We start from the raw sequence: 13,065 nt of genomic DNA on the forward strand, positions 1-13,065 counted from the left end.
TCTTGGAACATGCTCCATCTGTAGGCCGTCAAAGTGCTCTTCTAGCTTTCTCACTTCGTCGACATAGGCTTCCATCAATGGACTCTGATAGCTCTTGTTCACTTGGCGGACGACAAGCTGCGAGTCACCCCTGACAATGAGCTTCTTGATCCCAAGGCCTGCCGCGATCCTGAGACCGGCAAGCAAGCCTTCATACTCTGCACTATTGTTTGTTGCTTGCTCCTTGGGAAAGTGCATCTGGACTACGTACTTGAGGTGCTCTCCGGTGGGTGCGACAAGCAGCACGCCAGCACCGGCGCCTTGCAGCGAAAAGGCACCATCAAAGTACATCAGCCACTCTTTGCTTGCTTCCTCGACGGGGATGCTCGTTTCTGGAATTTCTTCATCTGGTGTTGGCGTCCATTCTGCTATGAATTCTGCCAATGCTCTGCTTTGGATAGTTGAAGTACTCTCAAACTTGAGGCCAAAGCTTGACAGTTCCAGTGCCCACTCAACAATCCTGCCTGTCGCTTCTGGATTCTGTAGTATCCTCTTCAGCGGAAAACGAGTGACAACTGTGATCTCATGTGCTTGGAAGTAATGACGCAGCTTTCTCGAGGCCATGAGAAGGCCAAAAAGCAATTTCTGCACGCCAGAGTACCTTGACCTAGCCCCCTGCAGAAGGGAACTGACAAAGTAAACTGGGCGCTGTACCATTCTCTTCTGTATCTCCTCGCGCGTCTGCGCAGATCCATCCTTGTCGGGACCAGAGCTTGTCAGGGAAGCCCCCTGCTTGTCGCTGGATGCGCCTGCCGTGGTTGCTGGCTCGTCATCTGCCTCCCTCTCTGCTACTAACGCAACACTAACCACTTGATTGGTTGCCGCTATATACAGCAACAACTTCTCTTGTGGCTTAGGTGCGACAAGTGTTGGAGTGGAGGACAGGTATCTCTTCAAGTCTTGCAGCGCAGCCTCCGCTTCCGGAGTCCATTTCATTGGACCTGCCTTTTTCAATATTTTGAAAAACGGCAGGGTGCGCTCAGCAGACCTAGAGATAAACCTGCTGAGAGCAGCCACGCAACCGGCAAGTCTTTGTACATCCTTGACGCGCTTTGGTGCTTCAATCTGCTCAATGGCCTTGATCTTGTCGGGATTGGCTTTGATTCCCCACTGAGAGACGAAGAACCCGAGAAGCTTGCCGGAGGGGACTCCAAACACACACTTCTTGGGGTTGAGCTTGAGGCTGATCTTGCGCAGATTTGCAAAGGTCTCGTCTAAATCTTGAATCAGAGTTGCCTTGTCCTTGCTCTTGACCACTATGTCATCCATGTAGGCTTCCACATTTCTGTGTATTTGTGGCTCAAGAGCGACATGGACTACTCTTGCAAATGTTGAACCAGCATTTTTTAAACCGAAAGGCATCCGTATGAAACAGTACGTGCCACATGGAGTGATGAATGCGGTCTTCTCCTCATCCTCTTCTGCCATGAAGATCTGATGGTATCCTGAGTATGCGTCAAGAAATGAAAGCAAGTCACATCCGGCCGTGGAGTCAACAATCTGGTCAATGCGCGGCAAAGGAAATGGGTCTTTGGGACAAGCTTTGTTAACATCGGTAAAGTCGATACAAAGTCTCCATTTCCTGTTCGCCTTGCGCACGACTACAGGATTGGCCAACCACGTAGGATGGAGCACTCCTCTAACAAGGCCTGCTGCTTCCAACTTCTTGATCTCTTCTGCGATGAATTCTTGGCGCTCCACTGCTTGCTTCCTGACCTTTTGCTTGACGGGCCGCGCATGAGGACAAACGGCAAGATGGTGCTCAATTACTTTCCTGAGAACACCGGGGATGTCAGACGGTTGCCACGCAAACACGTCGACGTTCGCCCGCAGGAAAGCAATGAGCGCGCTTTCCTATTTAGGGTCGAGAGTGGCACTGATGGTGAAGGTATCACCAGTGCCATCCTCCTTGGCGGACACCTTCTTGGTCTCTGGCGGAGCTGCCATTGTCTTCTTACACTTGCCGGTGGAGCTCGATGGTGCGTCCTCGACGGCAGCGCAGCACTCCGAAGAGGTGCGCTTGCCGGAGTGGGCAACAGAACTCTTGCCGGACTTGGTCTTCTTCTTCCCCCCGGGAGCTTCAACGGCAGGTGACTTGCGATCTGTTGCGGCTGCCGCTTCCCGGTAGATCTTGTCGGTGCAGATAAGAGCATCCTTCTTGTCGCCAGGGACAGAGATGACGCTTATCGGGCCTGGCATCTTCAGCATGTTGTATGCGTAGTGAGAGGCTGCCATGAACTTGGCGAGTGCTGGGCGGCCGAGTATCCCATTGTAAGGCAATGGAAAATCGGCAACGTCAAAAGTGACCCTCTAAGTCCTAAAGTTCACCTCGCTGCCAAATGTTACTGGCAACATGACCTTCCCCTTCGGCTTGCTCCTTCTCGGGTTGATTCCTTGGAATGTGCCGGTCTCTTCAAGCTCGCTGTCGGGGATCTGGAGTTTCTGGAGTACAGCGGAGGAGATCAGGTTCAAGCCGGCCCCGCCGTCAACTAGCATCTTAGTGACCTTGAGGTTGCGGATAGTTGGTGAAACCAACATCGGCAAGCACCCGACCGCAGTTGTGCGATCAGGGTGGTCCTCAATATCAAAGATGATAGGCGTGCTGGACCATTTCAGAAGCTTGCGTGACTCGATAGGTGGTTCCGCCGCATTGACTTCCCGCACCCACTGCTGGAGTTGGCGGTGCGAAGTATGCAGAGAAGCACCGCCGTCAACGCACAAGACCTCTGTGGCTTTCTGGAACTCCTGCTCACTGGTCTCGACATCATCCATGTCTTCGTCGTCGTCGTCATCTTCATCCTTGTCGCGGCCGCGGGGAGGTCTGTCTCCTTGCCGCTGCTTGGCCTTGCCGCGGCGTCCTCCCCGGCCGGCGCGCTTCTTGCCGGATTCTCCAGCACCTCCTTGGGCCCTCTCCTTGTCGCGTCGCTCGTATTCAGCCTTTTGCTGCTGGACAAGCTGCTCGACCTTCTTGCAGCTCTGGAGGTCATGGCCCTTGGTGCGGTGGATCTTGCAGTACTGCTTGTCGGTGCCGTCCTGCTTGTCGGCGACCGCCACAGTCTGGCAATTGGTGCATGCGGCAATCTCCTTGCCTGAGCTACCAGCTTTGGCTTTCTTGGCGCCACCTTCGTTGCCGGACTGCTCAATGACTAGCACATCTTTGCCTTTCTTCTTTCTATTGTTCCACCGCCGGTTTTTCTTTGCCGGGGCAGCATCCTCGCTGTCAGATCCTCCTGCTCCTGTATTCTCTCCGGGGAGTTTCCTCCCTTCCTCAGCACGTGCACACTTGTCGGCCAGGACATACAGCTCACTGACGTCTCGGATCTTGCACATCGCCATCTCCTCCCGCATCCTGCGGTTACGAACGTTCTGATGGAACGCGCTGATGACCGCGGCAGGGTGGCCATCTGGGATGTTGTGCTGTACACGGCTGAATCTCTGAATGTACTTGCGCAGGGGCTCTCCTTCCTTCTGGGCGAACAGATGAAGGCCCACGTGGCCCACGGGAGGGCCCGCGGTTAGCACGCGGGTCAACCACCATCCCGCCTGCAAGATACAAGAGCTCTCTGAAATCGGCATACACCGGCAAAGCCGGCTCTTCAGGGTAAGAAGCTGACCAAGCTTCTCGTCCCTCTGTCCGCCTCGAAGCTCGATCAGTTTCAGGGACTACTGTCGGAGTAAATAGCCATGGGTAGCCTAGCCGGCTTCCCCTGGCCCTTCTGAAAAAATTACGAGCCCGTCCGGCTCTCAAGAATCCAAGACGTGGGGCCGCCTTCCCCTTGCTGGCTGTCACCCAGGCCGGCTTTCAGAAGGCGACCCGACTCTAGCCCTCATGAAGAAAGTCACGGGAGGGCCGACTTCGAGAAGACGGCTCCCATAAAGCGGTCGAGAGCGTACCCTCAAAGTTTGCATCCACCTAGCGGCGATGAGACGGGGCGTGGCTACAGTGAAGCCTGCCACCCCTGAATCCCGGAGCACGACCGGCACAGTGCACCGTACGGGTAACCACGACCCGCCCGGCGCAACACTGTTGCCCTGTTGACCCTGACGCCATCCATGTTGGGCGGCCAGTACGGTCTACGGGCGGTGGGCCCCTTCGGGCAGAGAGACACCCGAAGGCGGCCACACCTCCCCCAGTCGGCCCAAGAGAGAGCCGGCTCCCCGCAGCCGGCTTGCCATCTTCCTCGAAGGAGACGCCCTATTAAGGAGACAAGACGCGGTGAGGCTACAGTAATCGCCCGCCGGGCGGCAGTACTGTAGCCACGCCCACCACGAGGAAGCCCCCGTCACCAAGATAAAGCAACAGTAGCCAGCTGCCGACCAGGTCCCGGGCAGTGGGGCCTACCTATCGACCAAGAAGCCGGCAGCCGGCGGGACCCACCAGTCGGCGGGCCCCAGCGGCCGACGCAGAAGCCGGCGAGCGCAGTCACAGACGGCAGGGCCCCGCGCCCAGTCGGATTACCATTGTACCCCCGGCGGGTAGGCCTATATAAACCCCCTGGGGCACCCATGCAAAGGGTTAGACCCCTAACTAGTTTTAGCCACCATACAAGGAGAAGAAGCAAGCTAGCCGTGCCCTTCTTCCTCCTCCCACCAAACAGCTCACGGAGCATTGTGTAGCTACTTATCCATCTAGTGATCATGCGGAGACCCCGCAGAGCAGCGGTAGGGGTGTTATCTCCACGGAGAGCCCCGAAGCTGGGCAAGATCCGCCGGCGTGCATGTCTTCGCCTCATCCCGTTTCCAGGCACCGGCGATGTCTTACTGGCTCCCACAATGATAAGCCACCCGTTGGCATATGTCGCACCTACCACCCGACAAAGGGAGTGTCATTTTTTTTCACAAAGAAGGCATATACTATACTGTGTTAGGATGGCTCAGCCACCTTCCCACCTCATCTAAGAGATCCACCCTTCCACTGCCCCTTGTTATAGCCCCATCATCTATGATGGTGGAGCGATGGCGGACTCTGCTAGTGCTCGCATGAGAGGAGAGATGATGTGAGGCGAGGTTGGAGGAGGGAGAACATAGAAGTGGAGCATAGCAGAATTTTAAGGTGAAATGGAGGCATTATTGGATATGGGTGGGTAGGGCGATTTTTTTGGGTGGGTTAGGGTAATCAGGATGTGTTTGGTTGAAGATGTCATATAAATGGGTTTGGACCACTCAATTATTATTTTTGAATGGAACCATTCAATTCAAGTGTTTGAATGTATATAAGAGATGAGCTAATTATTTAGGATGGGACCACCAGTCATGCTCACATGATCATTCATGCAATGGATGGCCATATGATTCGGCCGATTTCTTGGGGTGGAATGGTTCAACTCTTCAGAGCATATTCTCTTCTTTTTTTGAGTGGAACCATTCAAGTGCTTTATAACCAAACATGTCTATTTTTTAAACGACCCCAACCCATCTCTGGCCACCCTTGCAACCAAACGCGCCTTAGAATAACTAGAGTTTGGGTGGTATTTATAAGAACTGTATAATTTATGCCCACACTATATGATCGTCGATGTGATCTGATGGAGAGACGACGTTGCTCCTGTTCTTCCCTACACCCCCAAGGATATAGAGTTCGCCCAACACAACATTATTACCACGGACTCACGCTACCAGACCGGCCAAGGTATTGCCTTTGCTCAGATGTGTGACAAGATGAGGAGCGGATGTCGACTGGATTTTCAGTTGCTATTTATGTAGATTAGTAGTCTTAAAGAAAGATAACTTGGCCAAGTGTAGATTGGATGGTATTAAGTGATGTTATCGTGATGGGTGGCACAATGTGGCACATCTTTCTTTCATGTCCGCCCTCACATTTTTTGCGGCCGACTTTTCATGTTGGCTTCAATATACCTTTAAAAATGGGCGCCTCGAATTTTAGTCCTAGTTTTAGAAGATACCTTTTTGGGGGTATTGGATACTCTCCTATCGACCGCGACCGCGCCGCCCCCGCGGGCGGCCGGCCGCGCCTCCCTCCTTCCCCGCGAGCCCTTCCCCTCTCTCCACCTCCTCCCTGCCGCCGTCGCCGGCGCCCGCCGCGGGCCTGGCCCGGGCGATGTTGGCGGCGGCGGCCCCTGGCCCTTACCCGTCTAGGGTTTCTCCGGCGCGGGACGGAGCGCTCCGGGCGGTGTCTTCAGGCGGCGGCGGTCCTGTGCGGCGGCTCGGGCTGGCGGCGCCCGCCCGACCCAGATCTGAGCCCTTCGGGCCCCATCTGGGCCTGGGCGGGCCGGCGCCTGGCGTGGCGTTGGCGTGGCCATCAGGAAGCGGTGGCGAGCGGTGATGATCGGCGGGGGCTGGTGGCGTCGACGCCAGCCTGCTGCAGCATGGCCGGCGGGGCTTAGCGGGCCCATTTTCGGGCCTGGCCGGGCCAGGGGTGGCCTGGTATGCCCCGCTGCCGTGTCCGGACGGCTACCGCGATGGTGCCGAAGGCGCGACCCTCCCGCACGACGGCGGTGGAGGTGGTTCCCTCCCGCTCGGCCTCGGTGCTGCTGCTCCCGTCGCTTGGATCTTCTCTCTGGTCTTCTTGGCCTCGTGGTGGTGCTCGCATCGAGACGGCGTTGGTGGCGGCGCAACCGTGATGGCGCATGGTTGGGCGGTGGTTTGGCTGGCCGGCTCCGATTGGCCGGTGGGGTTTGGCGTGCGGGAGAAATCCTTGCCGGTTCGTCCGGCTCCGATGCGGTGACACCGGCAGGTGCCACTATCCCTTCCTGGAGGGTGTCGGGAGTAGCTATCCCCCACCTCCCTCCGCGTACTGGGGGAAACCCGAGGACTTGTCCGGGCAGCAGCGTCGTCGGCGTCGCATCCTTTCTTGGAGGTGCTGCTTAGTTCGCGGTAGATCGGAGCCTCGGGCTGTGGTGGTTTGTATCCGGAGGGCGCAGCGGTCGTGGGTCTGCCGCGCTTTGTCGAGCTGCCGTTGTTGGCATTTATTTCTTTTTCTTTTTCTTTGGGCTTGATGTGCTGCTCGCCCCAGCATTGCAATATGTATCATGGTGGTTTGCTTTGGAATACAAAGCGGGGGGAAACCCTTTTTCGGTAAAATGGGCGCCTCAATATGTTTGGGAACTAGCTAACTAAACGGGGTTAGTGCTGGGAGGCTCAGATCCGAGTGCGAGTGTGCCATTGTATTAGGTTATATGGAATTGTTAAAATGATGTCGTTTCTAACCGTATTAGGCCTTGCACAATGCAAGACGGCTAGAAGAGGTGCTTAGAGAAATAAAGCAATCTTTCTTTAAGCATTGGCGCTTATTTGTAGAGGATAAGCGCTTAATTAAGCGTCTCTCCTAGAGAAATAGGCACTTGTGCTTTAGAAAACCAAGCAATCTTTCTTTAAGCATTGGCGCTTATTTGTAGAGGATAAGCGCTTAATTAAGCGTCTCTCCTAAAGAAATAGGCACTTGTGCTTTAGAAAACCCTGGTTTATCTTTTTTAAGCACCCCATAAGCATCTAATATTGTACGAGGCCTTGGAGTTTTCAACTTCTTGTAGGCCACATATCGAGTCCATACATGGTGCTCACTTCAACATCAACATGTAAAGGCGTGGGAGACTTTGTCTTATGGGTGCAGCCACTAGGAGACGGTAGCACATGACATATTCAAACAATACAAATGATGGTCTAGCAATATGATTAGTAGAGCATAAGTATGATACGTAATCTTTTGTTGTTGGTCCGCGATTTCCTTTCAATGTATTAATAGTTCAATTCAATCTCCATAACAAATATGTTCGCATGTGCACCCAAAGCACCAAAGTATAGATAGAACGTAACAAAGAAAGAAAGTGGAACTAAAGCTAGTTTGTTAATGGAGAGATAAATAATAATTTAATCAATCATTTCGTCCTGCTATATTATCATTGACATGCAAAAAATTCCCAGATGACTATGGTAAAAAAAAAGAAAAAAATGGGTATTTGCTGCTGCCCAGGATCGAACTGGAGACCTTCAGTGTGTAAGACTGACGTGATAACCACTACACCACAGCAGCTGTTGTGTTTATTTGTAATTAATACCTTAATTGTACGGCAATCGTTATTACTACTTTCTTAGCCAAAACCGGTTATCTTCAGCACACTGAATCTTCAGGTCACACTTCTCATGGATCTGTCTTGGCGAAGTTCAACCCTTATCTCAGGAGTCCGGGATCCGGGAAGGTAAAGTCGATAGTCGACCCAAAGGGTTACAGAGGCAATTTCTTACCTTGAGACAGGGAGAGCCTCCAGCAAAGTACTGGAGGGTTAGTTATTTTACCTATTCCGTTTAGAGTGAACAACCCAAAGGCCCAGAGTGAAAGTTCATTTCAGGTATAGCTCATAGAACTACAAGAGATATACATTGTGCCCAACCATGTTTGATTTCAACGAGCATACAGTGCGAAGCGATTGCTCTCTGTTCATGAGGTTTATGTAAACTACGGAATCGGGAGTTGGGTTGGGATGGCATGCCTACTGCTTTGGAGCCAATCTGATTGGGCAGATTGCAAACGCCATGAGGCGTGCCGCAAAGGCCAGCGAAAACCGCTCATCCTCCGTCAGTGCCCTCTCTATCACCTTAACAACAGATGGATCCTGCCATGAGAGGGATCACATTTTATTATCATATAATACAGATGTCTACACAAACATGTGCATTAGAAAAGCAGGCATGGTTTGATCGAGAAATGAAACTATGAGGATATCTGTCTAATTAGCGTAAAAATAGGCAGGTTGTGTACCTTTATCTGCAATTGGCTGGGAGCAGGACGAATCCGGGCGATGTCACCGACTCTGATCACATTGTTGACGTTTCCGTGTTCATCTATCTCTGACGGCAACGAACTCGAGTGCCTCCAATTACCCCCAACTATGAACTTGTAGTAGTACCTGAACCAGTATGGGTTAGTTACTTGTGGATAACTCTAAAGTATCACACGAAAATTGATCATAAGTTGAACCAAGATAGAAAGATGGCATCTCTCTGCAATATTCTCGTATAATACCAACTCCAAGGCACTGATGAATCTCGTTACTGATTTTTTTTTCAGAATCAAATAATCGACAGCTTACTTTCCATGTCGAAGTCGAACTTCAGCTTCATATCTGGATCCACCCTTGTGGTTGCACTTTAATTTGTCTTTCCAGTTACTTGTAAAATCCCCCACCAATTCCACGTCCTCACCCTGGAGAAAATGCATAGCATTCAATTCCGTCAGGTTAGTGATTATCAAGAGGAAGATAGAAATTAACCCAATAATTTCACACCAAAAGCACTGCTCAATGATACATTCCGGATACTTTTTTTAGGGAACATTCTGGATACATTCTGTCATGAACGAACTTACCTCCCGACCATTGTTCCAAACAAAGCACACTGAATGTGTAGGAGTGCCATCATGTCTTCCATTTTCAACTAATGCAATGAGATCCCAAGTTGCCCAAACAATTGCAGCTCTGTGTATTCAAATGAAACTTTAAGCTCCCAAAACAATAGCCACAGTAACCAAGACAGTGGAAATAAGAACCAGACTGCTCTTATTTGTTGGGTTAATTCCCTAAAATTAAGAAAACTATGTCATATAAAACTACCTGTCAGGTCTACATGAATGCAACCCAGTGATGAACTTGTGAGCAATATGAAGAGGTGTATCTTGAACCCAATGTAGATATGCAATCACACATGCTGGTGATCTATCATATCCAGTGGTACAAGTCACATATATACGGTAGTTCTTCCTTATTAGGCGCAAAAGAAGACCAACAGAAAAAGGAAGCTTCTTTCTCAGGTCCATGGAATCCACCTCTCTGAAAACAATAAAAATAGAGGGCATCTATAGTTCAATGACAATCAGATTCCAACAATAAAAATAGAAGTGCCAACTATATAGCAGTGATGTTTATTTCCTAAACAGGAAAGTGCAACAGTTATCAAACAGAAGGGATACTGTAGAGATAATGCTGAACATTACATACTATACTAGCAGGTATCTACATAACCCTACTTACTGTAACTACAAAATAAAGGAAGAATAAATATCTCTTTTAACAGGAAAAAGACTGCTGCTAATCATTAAGATGTTATTCTGACAACAAGAATAAATATTTCTTTTACTCAGTGATATTATAATATATTTAAGCACGTCCACTGTTGCTACTGCAAGGCACTCTAATCAACTAAGTTTTTCATTCTGATCTACTAGTGAGAAAAATAAAATCCTACCGGATAGGGTAGTTAATCATCAAGATGTTGTTCTGACGACAAGAATCGTTGATTGCCTCGGAATTTATTCCCCAATTAATGCGCTCACTTTCACTTTGGAAATTCAGGACAGAAGTAATACCCTGGTGCCTTTTAAAATATCAGAAACTTAACTGAATGGTAAAAGGCCAGGTACAAATTGAACAAATAAGATTTCTGTTCATTGTGCTATGTCAGTGAACCTACCACCGTCTCTGATAACATCTTCACATCCTTTTGTGTTTGTATGCATGATCCAACATATATTTGCTCAGTAATCTGTGACAAAATACATCGAATATTCAAAGATTGCTATGCTGATTGACAGACTAGTCCTAAAATCTTGAAAGGAAATGCATAGCACCTTCATCACTTCATGTAGTATACATAGCAAAAGAAGAAGAGGATAAAGAATTATTTACCGACCTTGCTGTATTGCATACCAAGTGAATGATTATAGTACAGTTCACCTTTAGCACGGTCTAGGGCTTTAATGTACTCCTCCAAAGGAAAACTACCATGTGCCCATTCAGCATCCATGTCATCCTCATCAGAGTAAAAGCCAACAATCTCACTCATCCAATTTGCAAGGTTCGTACTCTTCCTATTGAGTCCATCTTTCTCACTAGATAAAAGCGCCCATCCTTGGGAACTTAGTAGCCTTGGGGAAAATACAGCAAAACCAGATTTCCCATTTCGTGGAGATGATTTATTCAGCTTTGAGGACAACATAGCACTATTCCAGGTCGGAAGAGAAACCCTCCCTCTGTTAAATAGGATATGATAATCTTCATTTTGATGCAACTGGTGTATTGGATAAGGCGCAACTGGCCTTTCAAGGACAAGATTGCATGGTCCTGACTTTTGTTTTAGAACCATCCTGCAGATACATTACAGAAAACATACCAAACAAATAAGTGCAAGTTCAAACTTCTAAGAGTGACCACTAGTTACATCCTACTTTCAGAGATTCAACATTAGTAAGTCTAATTAAGGATGTTGAAACCACTAGTGTTTCGATGGAATGGTACAGTTGGAGCATGCACAATGCAAAGTGCTTATGTGCGACTCAGTTTCGCCACATCATTACTCACCTACAAATCCTATCTCCTACAATGCAAGCATCTCTTTGTAGGTGCTTAGATGATTTATTAAATATCAACTGGTACTAGTTAAATGCATAAGTGCCTCCGAAGCATGGGTGCCTAATCAACCACTCATCCTTTATAATAAAAAACTCCTTCAAATGCGAATTGCTGCTAAGATGCGCTCCTTTTTAAGATGGAGGGAGTATTATGGTTAAAGTATGCCCGCACGACATAGTTTTGAGATGCCATACAGTTATGAGTTGACACCACATATTTTGCTCTAGGTTGCAACAGATATACAGGATAACATAGGTAATATCAAAAAGAAAACCTCTTATCTAGCACAACGATTTTTCTATGATACTTGAAGAATACAAAGAAGGTTTCAGCAATAGAAACTTTACTAGTGCCATACTCCGTGTCACCTAGGTCTTTTATGCTAACAAGACCCTCGTTGTGGACAGTGCCTGCCTTCTTGAGAGTGTCCCCAACCATTATGATCCGCGACTTCTCTGCATTTCCCTGCAGCAGCACACAACAGTTAGTAAATTTGCAAAAACCTTCCAAATCAGAAATGGTCATAGCACACAGTTCAGAGAGATAGCTCATTCACAAAGATAAATGCAAAGAAACAGCTCAGCTCTGCTCATTCTCATTCTCAAAAAAAAAAGCTCTGCTATTTTGGCAAGTTGGCAGTATTCTGTCAGTAATCAGTATCCCTCTAGCGTAGATTAGTGGCAATTCGAGTGGTAAAGATCAACTGAAGGGAAGTGAGGAACAGAAAGAATAACGTTACAAGGTAGAAGCTTTACCCCTCTCTTGAGAGAGTGCACGAAGACGCGGCCGTCGACGGCGAGCGCGAAGCGGAGGCCGAGCGGGCGGTCGACGGCGACCATGTACTCGTTGAGGTTCATCCTCCCCGCCGCCGCTGCGGGACCCTCCTCCTCCGTGGCTGCCACGACGGTCAGCCGCCTCCTCCCACCACTGCGCCTTCTTGAAGAGGAGGCGGCGTGGACCCTGAACACCGGCGGCGGCAGCCGCGCCGCTGACCCGGCTCTGACGCGACCCCGTGGGGTGAGAAGGGCAATGCTTGAAGGGGGCATGAGGCTGAGCGCCATGATTTTGGGATTGGATCGAGCGGCGGTGCTGATCGGGGGCGGAATGCCGGAGCGGAGCGGAGCGGCGCGGGATCAGAGGGGCATGGGGATGGGAAGTGTGTGGAAAGAAACTGTAAGCGGAAGCAAAGGGAAGAGTACCACGTGCAGACATGGGAGACATGCTCCCATGCTCCCGGGCCATCTCGACCGTTGAATCTCTCCCATGCTCTCGGGTTAGATCTTAGATTCAATGGCCTTGTAGGGAGGTGTTTAGTAAAATAAACCAAGTTTTTTAAGTACGGGTGGTTATTTACGAGAGAAGTGTCTAATTAAACATTTATTCTCTATAGCAGAATCCCTAACGTCACGTACCCATTAGGGTTTCCTTCTCCTAGGCGACGGCCGAGGAGACCGCGGGAACACGGCGAGACTAGATCCGATCCCGATCGGGCTTCTAGTCCGGCAGGGTTCTCTTGATCCAGAAGGGCAGAGCAAGGAGGGACAACAACCCTAGGCGGGAAGATCATGGCAAGCGCGGACTCGTCCACATCTAGGGTCAATGGGCGGAAGACGGTGGAGCGAGAGGGAGGGAAGAGGAAGGGAAAGGGAGACCTGGGGTCGGAAGG

At 49.9% G+C, this 13,065-nt stretch overlaps 1 protein-coding gene and 1 non-coding gene across 3 annotated transcripts; both read right to left on the reverse strand.

Moving 5' to 3' along the window:
* Window positions 1-7,956: 7,956 nt before the first annotated feature.
* Window positions 7,957-8,029, reverse strand: TRNAV-UAC. The gene has a single exon. It is a non-coding gene; the product is annotated as a tRNA-Val (tRNA).
* A 221-nt stretch (window positions 8,030-8,250) lies between these two features.
* LOC119294670 (phosphoglucan phosphatase LSF1, chloroplastic-like) lies at window positions 8,251-12,564 on the reverse strand. Of its 2 annotated transcripts, XM_037572906.1 has the most exons (10): window positions 12,155-12,564; window positions 11,758-11,864; window positions 10,681-11,134; window positions 10,462-10,533; window positions 10,237-10,358; window positions 9,606-9,821; window positions 9,362-9,470; window positions 9,087-9,199; window positions 8,756-8,903; window positions 8,251-8,609 (listed from the first exon to the last, which is right to left on the reverse strand). In XM_037572906.1, exons 1-10 carry the CDS (start codon window positions 12,458-12,460, stop codon window positions 8,487-8,489), a joined length of 1,770 nt encoding a protein of 589 aa, XP_037428803.1. In that variant the 5' UTR covers window positions 12,461-12,564; the 3' UTR covers window positions 8,251-8,486. The 2 variants fall into 2 exon arrangements, with proteins under 2 accessions (XP_037428803.1, XP_037428812.1); XM_037572915.1 differs by lacking the exon at window positions 12,155-12,564 and having other exon boundaries at window positions 11,747-11,765.
* Between the last annotated feature and the right edge of the window lie 501 nt (window positions 12,565-13,065).

Source organism: Triticum dicoccoides, chromosome 1A (assembly GCF_002162155.2).
Source record: "Triticum dicoccoides isolate Atlit2015 ecotype Zavitan chromosome 1A, WEW_v2.0, whole genome shotgun sequence".
Classification (NCBI taxonomy): Eukaryota; Viridiplantae; Streptophyta; class Magnoliopsida; order Poales; family Poaceae; genus Triticum; species Triticum dicoccoides.